This window comes from Dasypus novemcinctus, chromosome 3 (assembly GCF_030445035.2).
Source record: "Dasypus novemcinctus isolate mDasNov1 chromosome 3, mDasNov1.1.hap2, whole genome shotgun sequence".
In the NCBI taxonomy this organism is placed as follows: domain Eukaryota; kingdom Metazoa; phylum Chordata; class Mammalia; order Cingulata; family Dasypodidae; genus Dasypus; species Dasypus novemcinctus.
In genome coordinates, this window is record NC_080675.1 from 79,248,735 (window position 1) to 79,263,013 (window position 14,279).

Below are 14,279 nucleotides of genomic sequence, written 5' to 3' on the forward strand. Positions count from 1 at the left end.
TATCCTTATCAGCAGCACCGGGAATCTGTGTTTCTTTTTGTTGTGTCAGCTCTCCATGTGTGTGGCACCATCCTTGGGCAGGCTGTACTTTCTTTCGCACTGAGCAGCTCTCCTTACGGAGTATACTCCTTGTGCATGGGGCTCCCCTACGTGGGGGACACCCCTGCGTGGCATGGCACTCCTTGCTCACATCAGCACTGCTCATGGGCCAGCTCCACACATGTCAGGGAGGCCCGGGGTTTGAACCGTGGACCTCCCATGTGGTAGGTGGATGCCCTATCCATTGGACCAAGTCCACTTCCCTCATATACACCCTTTATGATGTTGGGGAAATTTCCTTCAATTCCTAGTTTTCTAAGTGTTTTTATGAAGAAAGGGTGCTGGATTCTGTTAAATGCCTAATATAATACAAATAATACAAATATGTACAAGTAAAACAAATATCTGTTTATTTACATTGGTTTTTGCTTTACTATATGGGAAAAGGTCACAGAGGGCAGTGGTTTGCTGTTACTGAGTCCAGAATATTGATATTTCTCTGCCATAAAGAAACTTAAAAAGACCTTTTTCAAGTCAGTATGATAAAGCTGTGTATAATGGGGAGGCGTAATGTTCAAGAGTATATAGCAAAGACTTCTTATTCAGGACTGGCAGGTTTGAAATTAGGCTTCTCAGGAAGTTAGTGTCTCAGCTGAAACCTGAAAACAAATAAAAATGAACAGACCTAGAAGAGGATTAGGACTCTTATGAAAAGGACAAACATGTGGAAAGGACAAAGGTATGATATATTCTGATAAATAAAAGTAATTTATGACTAGAGCTTAAAAGTACTAGGTGGATTATAAAGAGGTAAGAAAGTTACAGAAAGAACCTCTAATGGATTTAAATGTTTAGATTTGTTTATCTTTTTGCTACCTTATGGATAATGGATTGGGAGGAAGGAATGGGGTTGTGGGAGAGACTGAAGGCTAGGAATCACTGCAATCCAAGCCAGAACAGATAGTGACATATGCAGCAACAGAGAGTGTATCTCTACTCTTGAATTGCCCTAAGTGTGAAGTAAGCAATATGCAGTAGCAAGAGTACCCAGAGAGAAAACTTAATTTCAAGTTTCTACAGCTGGGCCAGGAATGGGAGTAGACTTTCTAGCTCTCACTGATTGACTCCTATTAACAGATATGTCCAGTTTTGATTCCATTCTAGTCCCATGGTAAATATGAAGATGTCTAGGTATAAAATCTTATACAATATTATTTTATTGATCCATTTCCTTAGCCAATTTATAACCTGTTTTATCTTTTAATGTTTTAAATGTGTCCTTTATTGGGGCTTTAAGCATTATATCTTAGGAAGTTTGTTAAATATACATTTTATAAAATTATATTTACAGGTTCAGAAAGCGCTTCCCCAGTACATTCAACTCTGGGATCCAGATCACAGACACCATCTCCTTCCACACTGAATGTAGATCACATGGAACAGAAAGATCTACAACTTGATGAGAAGCTCCACCATTCCGTTCTTCAAACACCCGATGATCTAGGCAATATTTGGAAATTCTCTATTTTTCCTTTCAGTGTATTAGTGTTAGGAAATTGTAAATAAGGCAAATTAAACTTGATTATGCATGATTAATATAGTTTTCTAAGTCTTTTGAAAATATGTTACTGTAACACTTTTTTTACTCTGGTTTTTGTGTATTTTATTATATTTGATTACAGTTCTAGGATTGGTGATTACATTATTTTTGTGTAGTATCATTTATTGATGCAGCGCTATTTCCTAAACAGGAAATATGTAATTTAACATTATTTTTAATGCTGTACCTGAAGAACTTGCTGACTCACAGATAGTAGTATTATCACCTACTAAAAACCTTTCAGTGAAACAGTTGATCAGATAAATAATTTTTTTCATTCATTTTGATTCTACAAGTATATCAACTAAATTTAATTAAAGAGTAGGGAGTAGCTGGTCCAAAGGAAGAATTTTTTAAAATTTATTTTTCTTCCCCCCCCCCCCCGCACTCAGCTGTTTTTCCTGTCTGTGTCCATTCGCTGTGTGATCTTCTGTATCTATTTCTCTTTTTGTCTTCTCTTCCCATCTTTCTCCTCTAGGATTTCCGGGATTCAATCCTGGGGACCTCTCGTATGGAGAGAGGTTCTCGGTCAATTGCACCACCTCAGTTCTGGTCTCTGCTGCAACGCACCTTGACTCTCCCTTTCATCTCTCTTTTGTTGTGTCATTATCTTGCTGCGTGACTCACTTGTGCAGGCACTGGCTTACCACACGTGTACTCAGATGGGCACTCGGCTCATAGCATAGGCACTGGCTTGCCATGCAGGCACTGGCTCACCACTCAGGCACTTGCGTGGGCACTCAGCTCACCATGTGGGCACTTGGCTTGCCGCGTGGGCACCCACTTGGATACTTGGCTCGCCACATGGGGACTCAGCTCACCATGTGGGCACTCGGCTTGCCGTATGGGCACTGGCTCACTGCACAGGCACACTTTCTCTTTTTTTTTTTTACCAGGAGGCCCCAAAGATCAAACCCAGTTCCTCCCATATGGTACGCAGAGGCCTTATCACATCTGCTTCCCTAGCATTTTTATTTTTAAGTAAATGTTGAAAAGTGGCTTGGGAAACCTCAGGAATTAGAAGTTAAATTTAAGTTATTTTTCCTAAATCCTGCATGGTGTCACAAGCATCAGGATAGAGACCTTTTGCAAATATGCCAAAATACCTTGTGCGAAAGGCATTGCTTATGATATATTTATAATGAAAAAGTAAAAAGCTAGTTTTCACTGGTAATACAACATTCTGTGACCAAATAAAGAAATTTAAGGTCATAAAACTTCTAGACTCTTTTTTAAAGAGATTCTTTCTTTTAATGTACAATCACCTTACAATTATATAGGATCTAATTTTCTGGTTTGTGGATTTTTTCTGACCCTTTCTTTTCCTCTTTTTAGCCTATAATTTTTTGTTTGTTTGTAATTTCCCCTCCAACATTTGGAAAAGTTGCAAGACTAATAAAATCAACACCCATAAATCCTTCACATAAATTCACCAGTTGTTAATATTATACCACATTTACTTTATCTCTCTTTATCTGTATCTACATACACATACACATTTCCTCCTGCCTTTTTTGTGCTAAGCCATATAAGAGGAAATTACCAATGTTAGATACTTCCCCCACAAAGACATTTTAGTATATACTTACTAAGAAAATATGAGAAATAATATATTTCCTTCATAACCACAATATAATATCACATTCAGGATTTTTAGTATTTTTATTATTTTAATATTGATACATTATTGTTACTGCACTTCATAGTCACATGTCTCCAGTTGTCCCAGTAATGCTTCTGTAGCTACCGCATCGCCAACAACAAACCTGGTCCAGGATTTAATCAAGTATCTCAGATTGTTGCTTGCTTTCTAATCATTTAAAATTTTGTTAGGGAATCAGACTTGGCCCAATGGATAGGGCATCCGCCTACCACATGGGAGGTCCGCGGTTCAAACCCTGGGCCTCCTTGACATGTGTGGAGCTGGCCCATGCGCAGTGCTGATGCGCGTAAGGAGTGCCCTGCCACGCAGGGGTGTCCCCCGCATAGGGGAGCCCCACGCGCAAGGAGTGCACTCTGTAAAGAGAGCTGCCCAGCGCGAAAGAAAGTGCAGCCTCCCCAAGAATGGAGCCGCACCCACGGAGAGCTGACACAACAAGATGACGCAACAAAAAGAAACACAGATTCCCGGTGCAGCTGACAACAACAGAAGCAGACAAAGAAGAACACACAGCAGATGGACATGGAGAACAGACAACTGGGAGGGGGGAGGGGAGAGAAATAAGTAAAATAAATCTTAAAAAATAAAATAAATAAAATTTTGTTAGCTTTACTTTGAGAAGGATAAATTAGAGACAAATCAGTTAACTAATTGTTATATTATAAAAGTGCTGGAGACTAGGGAGGCCTTAACTATGATTGTTAGAGTTACTGCAGTGTGTTGTTTTATTAGGGTTACACCAGAAGCCTTTTTTTTAAAATGGAAAAATACTAATTATTTAATAACATAATTATAATACAGTCAGTTATATTCTATATATGCAAAAAAGAAAAAATATCTTAAATTTTAAGCATTAAAAGATGTTTAAAAGAGTGGGTGTAGCTCAAGCTACTGAGCGCCCACCTTCCACATGGGAGGTCCCAGGTTCAGTTCCTCCTGAAAAAACAAAAACAAACAACAAGCAAAAACAAATGAAAAAGCCTCAGGGAAGCCAATGTGGCTCAGTGATTCAAGGATAGCTTCCCACATATGAGGTCCCAGGTTCAATCCCTGTGCCCCAGTACCTCAAAAAAAGAAAAGAAAAAAAAGTAGAAGATATTAAATACCAGTACATGGAGATGCTATCAAGCATGAAAAATTATAATCCTTTCAGTCTACAAAATTTTTATTTCCTAAAGTTCTTTAGATGCATGGATATCTTTACTGACTTATAGCCTTTTCTGTATTAAGTAGAATGATGGAATTTTTAAAACTCCTTAGAGACTTGCAATGATATTTTGCTAGAACATCTATTTTACAGATGAGGAATGTAGTCTTAGAGCAATGACTTGTACAGTGTCATATAATTAGTGTTAGAAACAAGACTAGAACTCAAGGTTCCCAACAGCTATTCTGATCAGTCTTTCAATTTTGTTATTTATGTTTCTTGATAATAATCTTGCCAGTATTAATAGATATATAGAAATATACTTATGGAAATTTAGATTGTTTAAATTTTAGTAAAATAGTTTTCCATGCCACTGTGATGTCTCTTTTAATCCTAAGTCTAGTTTAAATGTAAAATATAAAGATTATTTTAAGTTTTACAGTTAAAGAAATATGGTTTTGAAGACTTCCTACAGGACCTGCTTTCAGTCTGAGAATTTCTATTTCTTTTTTTTTTTTTTAAAGATTTACTTCATTTATTTCTCCCCCCACCTGGCAGTTGTCTGCTCTCTTGTGACCCTTTGCTGTGTGTTCTTGTGTCCGCTTGCATTCTCTGTGGTCTGGGAATCTTTGTCTCTTTTTGTTGTGTCATCTTGCTATATCAGCTCTCCGTGTGTGCAGCACCACTCCGGGGTAGGCTGTGCTTTTTTCATGCAGGGTGGCTCTCCTTGCGGGGTGCACTCCTTGCTCATGGGGCTCCCCTACACAGGAGATACCCTTAGGTGGCATGGCACCCCTTGCATGTGGCAGCACTGCATGTGGGCCAGCTCAACACATGGGCCAGGAGGCCCTAGGTTTGAACCCTGGCCCTCCCTTATGGTAGGCAGATGCTCTTTCAGTTGAGCCACATCTGCTTCCCTCTGTTTCTTTAATGATATAACCTAAAGTAGCTATTAGAGGAAAGTGAGTATATGCTTAAAATTTGATCTTTAATTATGCCATACTTTAACTTCTCTAGTCAGTTCCTTCAGAGTTAGTGGTAGTTGCATCATTTCCTCCTGGGTAGATCTAGATAGGAGCACTATTGAATAAAAGAAAGTATTGCCATAATAAGGAATTATATGCTGCTGAGGTTTTAATATATCAGGAAAAAATAACACAAATGTGTATTGACATTTCTTTTATTCACATATAGATATTTAAGATCAGTTTGATTTTTTTGTGTTTTTGTGATAGTCTTCTAGAGAAATGATTGACACTAATGTATTCCTTCATATTTTTTTCAACAGAAATCAGTGAATTTCCATCTGAATGTTGTAGTGTGATGGCAGGAGGTACTCTCACCGGATGGCATGCTGATGTTGCTACCGTAATGTGGCGAAGAATGCTAGGCATTTTGGGAGATGTCAACACTATTATAGATCCTGAAATACATGCTCAAGTGTTTGATTACCTCTGTGAACTTTGGCAGAATCTAGCTAAGGTAAAACAGAAAGGAAAGGATATAGGGGAGAAGGAAAGAAAAATAAAATATTAGGTAATAGACGAGGTCTTGGAGAACATTGTCAAAATCCCTTACTAAAGATAAACTGGAGCCCAATATGGTGAAGTTGTTTAATTATGATTCACTATATCTTTAGTGTCAAAAATTGACTTTAAATTTAAGGCAGAGCAGATTGGAAGAGAGAACAATTTTTATAAGTTTGTTGCTCTTTATTTGAAAATTCCAGATTAGAGATAACCTCGGCATTTCGACTGATAACTTGACCTCCCCTTCTCCACCAGTTTTGATTCCTCCACTGAGAATTCTTACACCTTGGCTTTTCAAGGTAGGTTTAATATATAAAACATTAGTTTACGAGTCCATTTTAAAAAGTCCATTTAGTAAATAAGCATGTGGTCAGACTTATATATTTCTTTGAAATTTTAACTGTTGTATATTGTTCCAGAGTACTTATTTTGTAACTAGTACTCTTAGGAAGTAGCTAGGCATTGAGTGGTGAGTAGGCATACCAAAGTTACATACAGAATGTATCATTTGTATTTTAAATTTCTTAATAAAACAATGTAAATGTAGAAAAATATGTCTTTATTGTATTAAAGTGACATGAACATCAAATTTGTGTCATAGAATATGCTAAGTACTTTTAATGGCATCTGTTTCTTTTAGGTATGATTTAATGTGTTTGGTACATTTTCCTAAGTGAAATAGTATGCAATGTTATTCATGCCTAAGTTTTATCATTTTCAATGGTAACAATAGTTTCACTAATTCTGATTTTTATTTCATTAAAGGAATTGAGTCACCATAGAAATAAATGGAAAAAATTTTATTGCTTGCTTTATTCAACTGTTTAAATATTTAATAAACAGTATTTGTGTTTGAGTATTCAAAATTTTTCTTTTAATTGTAGGCAACCATGTTAACTGATAAATATAAACAAGGTAAATTACATGCTTATAAACTTATTTGTAATACAATGAAAAGAAGACAAGATGTATCTCCAAATAGAGATTTTCTAACACATTTCTACAATATAATGCATTGTGGATTGCTTCATATTGATCAGGTAAATATATACACCATCTAAAAAGTTGTTATATCTGTTTATCTTGATTCTCAGTTCTGTTTAAATCTTAATTTTTAAGGTCTAGTATTAAAACTATCCCCCTTATGTAGTGGTCCATATATAAATAACATCCATTTTATGACCTCATTTCTTCTTCAATTGTGGTTGAAAAACATGTTGCTGTTGTTAGCAGACTGACTTAAAAATTAAAGGCATCTTTCCCCTACCGTTAATTTTATGTCAGCCAGTTCACTTTTTGAAGAGGCTAAACCATCCTATGCTTAGGTTGAAAACATCTTTCTTTAGTGTACTAATTTACTACTCTTAGGCATTTTGTAATTGATGTTTGATTCAGAGGCATATAGATTCGTTCTCTAGTCATGCAGCAGCCAGAGGGTTTTTTCCATTCTAAGAATCAGCAATCATTTATTCTTATTACCATCTATTATATGGCTTAGTGACAGTCACCTTAATTTGACATTTGTATCAGTCACGATTATTAGATAGTCATAAATATGACTATCAAGGATCTTGATCTTGGCCATAAAAATTGTAATAAGTTGCAAGTCTAGGTAATGTAAACATCTTTATCCGAACATGGTTATATTTCAATTGAAATCATCACTTTATAGTATTTTACCTTGTAGACATGTCTCAAATGAAATGACAATCTTTATTTGTAGGTTTCATGTAAGAAAAGTCAGATCATATAACTTACACACCACTGTATCATCATGGTGAATTTTAAAGGTGAAGTAAAGGAATAACCAAATTAATAATATTCTCTCACAGATACCTGAAGTCTAGATTTCTGAGGCTAGATACCAGAGGATTTCAGGCTATCTAAAAAAAAGAATTATCTCTACTTGCAACATTGGTCATGTGTCTTCAAAATTATTACATGGAAGCAACTTGGTGGCCAGAAAAATTACTCTGTAATTCAGTTTTGTAACTTGTGGGCCTTATGTGTGTGTGTGTGTGTATATATATATATATTTTTTTTTAAGATTTATTTATTTTTCTCCCCTTCCCCCGCCCCAGTTGTCTGTTCTCTGTGTCTATTTGCTGCGTCGTCTTCTTTGTCCGCTTCTGTTGTTGTCAGTGGCACCAGGAATCTGTGTTTCTTTTTGTTGCGTTATCTTGTTGTACCAGCCCTCCATGTGGGCAGCACCATTCTTAGGCAGGCTGTACTTTCTTTCGCGCTGCGCGGCTCTCCTTACGGGGCGTACTCCTTGCGCGCATCAGCACTGCGCATGGGCCAGCTGCACACGGGTCAAGGAGGCCCAGGGTTTGAACCGCAGACCTCCCATGTGGTAGACGGACGTCCTAACCACTGGGCCAAGTCCGCTTCCCATGGGCCTTATATTTTTAACCCTCTGAACCGAAAATCCTTCCAACTTGCTCTCTAGCCTAGAAATAAATGCTGTATTTGTGTCAGTTAAACAACATGTTTTAAGTATACTTTCCTTTGACTGAATATAATGCTAGGCATTGATTATTTGGGAGAATTAAAATTAATTTTTCCAATTAGCCAATGTACAGTAATTACCTTTTTTATTATTTTGTGACCTATTTTAAGGATATTGATTAGTTGATACCCACGATTATGTATGTGATATTCTTTTCTTGTCCTTTCCTTGTTCCTTTTAGGATATTGTCAATACAATCATTAAGCACTGCTCACCTCAGTTTTTTTCACTTGGTTTGCCGGGTGCCACAATGCTTATTATGGATTTTATTATAGCAGCTGGTAGAGTGGCTTCTTCAGCTTTTCTCAATGTAAGTTTTTACTTGCTGTTGTACATACTATGACAGACTTTAGTTAACCATGACTCCACTACCAAAGCAACAAAGGAAGAACCATTGCTGATAAAATATAACAGTCTGATGTCTGGCAAAACTTAAGAGTTCAATTGGAATTATTTTCCCACATTAAAAAAAAGTAAAAAATAACTTTGAAGTATAAAGAAACAATAAAATTAATTGTTGAACTGACCTAGAGACTCTAAAAATGAATTAAGTCTGATAAGCAAAACGGTACTGAAAATTAAGGAAATCTAGTGAAACAGAGACGGAGGGAAGAAAATTAAGAAAATGTAAAGGCATAAAACAAAAAGAGAAGAAAGAAACAGAATGAGATTACCCAGACCTATGCTCTTGGACTAAACTCTAAACTGTAAAACGGTATAAGAATATTTTTCATACATTTGTGGAGGGGTGAGACAATGCCAAGTAACTCAGTATAACTGTAACATGTTCATATATGCATGGCAGAGATGAGCTAGAGAGGAAAGCAGTAGTCATGTTTATAGGGTGAAAAGTTAGATTTTTTACTAAGAAAGAAATATGTAACCACTGAAGGATTTTAAGTAAGTAGTGACATCAAATTTTTATATTAGAAAAAACACTCTGGAGCATACTAAAAATGAAAAATAATAAATTGAAAGTCTGTGGGAAAAAAATTAAGAGATTTGGGAGAGGAATGTCAGTGATACTTGACTAGCACTTTATAACTTGTGGAGCAGCTTATCATAAATTTTATCATTTTATAAGTTGCTAAGAGAAGGAGTTCTATTTGGGATATAGTAAGCTGACTTAGACATACATGAGGAGGTATCAGGAGGGCAATTGCATATACAAGTCAGGATATAGGCAATTGCATATACAAGGACTCCTGAAATGTCAGGACTGAAGATATCAAGATGGAAGACATTAACTTATAGATGGCATATAAAGCTGAGATGGAATACAATCACCTAGAAGAAATGTATAGCTAAGAGAAGAGTCTGTATTTGTTGCTACTTATATAATGCTATTTCTCCAGTTCCCTGGAGTGATTATGTCTTATTTATCTTGGTATCCTCTGAACCCAGCCCAGTACCACATTTAGTAACTGTAATTGAATGTGTATTTTTTCAGCACCTAGTATGTATTCAGACTTGTGCTAAGCCCTTTTGTGGTTTTAGTTCCCTCTGTACAAAGTACTCATTTAGGTAGGATACAGAGGAATATAGAATAAATGAGATACGCTTTGCCCTCAAGGAGCATATAGTCTGCTGAAGAGGTAAGGATATTTATTAACAATTTTAGAAATCAGGGCATCAAATAGGCACCAAGGGTAAAATGTAGCATAGTAGTTAAGAACATGGAGTTTAGAGCCAAACTGCTTGTGTTCAAATCCTAGCACTTATTAACTGTGCAATCTTGGGCAAATTATTTAACTGTTTCTCAGTTTATCTATAAAATGGATATAAATAACTTCGTGGGATTATTTTAGAAGGGTTAAATTAATATTTGTAACATGCTTGGAACATTTTCTAACATATAGTATGTATAATGTAAGAGTTTGTTAAATAAAATAACATTATTTGGTTAGTCACAGAAAGAAGAGATCATATTTGTTTGGGATAGCATGAAGTTTTCATGGAAGAGATGTTTGAATAGGCCCTTAAGAGAGTAATAGTATTTTAATAAGTGAAAATGGAAGTGAGAGAAGGTATTCCAGGCAGAGGGAAATAGACATGAGTAAGGTGTGTTCAAGGAACAACAAATTCATTTTGTTTAGAGGATTGTTAATTTGCAAGTAAGCAATGGGCAGAAGGAACAGAAAGGCGCTTTTGGCCCTTGCTACCCAAAGTGTGGCCTGTAGACTAGAAACGTTTGGTGTAATCTGGACGCTTGTTAGAAATACAGAATCTCAGACCCCACCTCAGACCTACAGGTTAAGAGTCTGTATTTTAAGTGTATCCCAAGTGAATGGTATGGATGTTATTGAGAAGCACCAGTTTGGACTATATCCTAGAAGGTCTTCAATGCCAGGGATCAGGTTATTAATGCCTTGTTAGATAAGCAGTTAAATCTTTTAAAGTGAGGGGAGAAATGATTGAATTTGTGCTTTTTGGATATTATTAAATAAGTATATTCATCTAGGAGTAGATTAAATGGAAGACAGAGTAGAGATAGGAAACAAATTATAAGGCTGTTACAATATTATCAGTGTATATAGTTTATCTGTTTCTTGAATACTGGCAAAAGTTGATAGAACTCAAAGAATACTGATATAAAAACCAATGTCATTTTTTAAAATTAATTTACTATTAATGAAAACTATTACTCTTCATTGGGGCAGCTATTCCAGATGACTGGGCAACACATTTCCTACAGCCTTTTTCAAGGTTCTGTAAGAGAACTTTGTCTTAAGGCATCCATTGTATGTAACTAATTAACTTTTCTGTGCGTCTGGAAGGATACCAGTGATATAATATCCTTGAGAAAATTTAGAAAATAATTATTTTCTTTTTTTTTTTAATTTTTTTATTTTTTATTGACTTTGTAATAATATTACATTAAAAATATATATGTGAGGTCCCATTCAACCCCATCCCCCCACCCCCCCTCTCCCCCCCCAACAACACTCGTTCCCATCATCATGACACATCCATTGGATTTGGTAAGTACATCTTTGGGCACCTCTGCACCTCGTATACATTGGTTCACATCATAGCCAATACTCTCCTCCATTCCATCCAGTGGGCCCTGTGAGGATTTACAATGTCCGGTGATTCCCTCTGAAGTACCATCCAGGGCAGCTCCATGTCCCAAAGACGCCTCCACCTCTCATCTCTTCCTGCCTTTCCCCATACCCTTCGTCCACTATGTCCACTTTTCCCATTCCAATGCCACCTCTTCTATGTGGACATTGGATTGGTTGTGTCCATTGCACCTCTATGTCAAGAGGAGGGTCAGATTCCACCTGGATGCTGGATGCAATCCTCCCATTTTCAGTTGTAATCACTCTAGGCTCCATGGTGTGGTGGTTGTCCTTCTTCAACTCCATCTTAGCTGAGTGTGGTAAGTCCAATAAATCAGATTGTAGGTGCTGGAGTCTGTTGAGGCTCAGGATCTGGCTATCACATTGTCAGTCCAGAGATTCAAATCCCCTAAATATATCTTAAACCCCAACATTAACTGCACCTCCAGCACATTGGCATGAAAGTCTTATGAAGGGAGATCCCATCTGAGTCCAGATTCATCACACATAAACACCATTTCCAAAGAGGGGCCATCTGCCCTGGTAGTTAACCCCATCGGCCATGACCATAACTCCCGTGGGTCTCTTTAGCCCTCAAAGGAACCAATATCTGGGGGTTGTATCTGCTTTATCTGTCTCTCTGACTCTGCTCAGTTGTGCATGAGGGCAAACCTTCTGCCAGCCTCCAGACTCTTTTTTAGAAACTCGTAGCCATATAAACTCATTTCTCCTTTCCATTTCCCCCTTACTTTAGGTCAAACAGCATTTTAAAGTCATGGTATTTTATGTAGACATGGATATTCTGCTGATCCGCATTGAACCTTCCGTATAAGGTCATTTTCCAGTTGCATCATCAGTTGGTAGTTGATAGTGGTCCCTCGTTGCCAGGGAGGCTCATCCCCGGGTGTCATGTCCCACGCTGGGGGGAAGGCATTGCATTTACATGCTGAGTTTGGCTTCGAGACTGGCCACATTTGAGTAACATGAAGGCTGACAGGAGGAAATTCCCAGGCACAAAGTTGTTCTAGGCCTTGTTCTTATTTTGGGTTTATCAGCTCACAAGCATAGTCATTAGCATCAGGGGCTCACTGTTGAACCCTCACTCCCTCCCAGTCCCCGCCACTGTACCTGGGAGACTGTCGCTGCTCCCCTAGGGACCACGACAGAGCACCACTGGCCAGGAACCCAGTACCCCCCCTACTGTGGTTTTTAATTGTTGCCACTATGAGTATATCCAAACATTACCATGCACCCTGGACATATGTTCTGTACAGCTCCCTGTCAGCCATATATCACCTGTCATTGGTACCCCATACCAGTATCCCTCCATTGCCATTGTTGAAACACTCTGTGATCCAGAACTCCCCGAAATTTGAAGCCCAATATAATTTCATGGTCCCTTACTAGGGAATGGCATATAGCGATGAGCTTAAAGGATAGATAAAGAACTTGGATAAAGTTAGATAAAGAACTTAGATAAAGAATGTTGACTTGAAAAAATTCCACATCCTATCTTTTTCTTCCCCCCCCCCCCTAATTATTCAGCTTTTCTTCACAGGAGTCCTAGACCACAGCAATGTATATATATAATATACAGCACTCCCACACATCCACCAGAAAACCTTTTCCCTTCCACAGTGATACTCTTACGCCCTATTCATATCATATTTACTTAAAGTGATGTACAGAGTCTGAGACATTAGCTTTCTAACAAGGTGACATCTGTGCTTACATTGTGGTGCATACTTTAGGATACACAGTTCTTTACATTTTTAGTTATCCTATGTTTTACATTATGGTTTACATTATCAGTCTGTCATCTCCTATATGTTATAGTGTAATATTACATGTTTTATATCCATCCTTGTGTACTCTCAAGAAACTCCTCTCTTACCCCCCATTTACTTTGGTTCCACACATTTAACGTCCATTTTCCCTTCCACCTTGGTGTCCTCAGTGATAGCCAACCTCCGTTTCCTGAGGAGCCACTTCCAGAGATAGATGGAATAGTGTTCAGGTCCTAACTTACTCAACTGCCCCAATGCCCTGGGAGCCACCCTTTCTCTCGAGGGATACAGTTCCCTCTATTTGATGGCATTAGTCCTCCCCAGGATGTGGGTCCACCCCCACTCTCACTACTTGGGTTTCTACCCCATGGTGTCACCCACTCTGGCAGAATGAGCATTTAGACATTCCCCAGGAGCCCGTCCTGCATCAGACCCTCCCCTCCGAGCATTCTAAACAGGTAACCCTCTTTATTATATTTTGATATGATTTTCTCGGCATTTTACTCTCCACCAACACCTGACCCTCTCCTGGTTCGTATGCTACCCCTCCCTCCCCCCACTTTTGGGCAAGAAAATAATTATTTTCTATGCTTTGTGGTTCAGAAAGGGATTCAGAAGGAATCTCTGTTGAGAAAGCCTGAATGAGAAAAAAAAATCATTGCAAGTCTCAATCCTGACACCCACATTGCCACTTTAAGTTTGTGTTTTATGTGTGTTTCGTTTTGTTTTACTCTGTAAATGTTTACTGAATGAATGAGTAAATGAAACTTCCTCGCCTTTGAATTATTTCATCAAGATTAAGTCCTTTGCTAAAATCACAGTAAGTCTATAATCTTTATACCAATAAGTCTACTTTAGTCCATCATTCATAGCAAAGGATTTTGGGATGGTGATGTCCACTCCACCTCTAATTGAGAGGGGCCTTTGATCCCAAGGGGCAGATGGA

The 14,279-nt window shown here is 37.8% G+C and overlaps 1 protein-coding gene across 7 annotated transcripts in view; it reads left to right on the forward strand.

The window, feature by feature from the left end:
* Positions 1-14,279, forward strand: part of RALGAPA1 (Ral GTPase activating protein catalytic subunit alpha 1) — a 298,344-nt gene that overhangs the window by 147,653 nt on the left and 136,412 nt on the right. For all 7 annotated transcript variants that reach the window (XM_071213978.1, XM_071213981.1, XM_058293545.2 and 4 more), the window contains 5 exons: positions 1,391-1,543; positions 5,735-5,928; positions 6,176-6,274; positions 6,860-7,015; positions 8,666-8,794. In XM_071213978.1, coding sequence (XP_071070079.1) covers positions 1,391-1,543; positions 5,735-5,928; positions 6,176-6,274; positions 6,860-7,015; positions 8,666-8,794 — 731 coding nt within the window. The remainder of the gene's footprint in view (positions 1-1,390; positions 1,544-5,734; positions 5,929-6,175; positions 6,275-6,859; positions 7,016-8,665; positions 8,795-14,279) is intronic.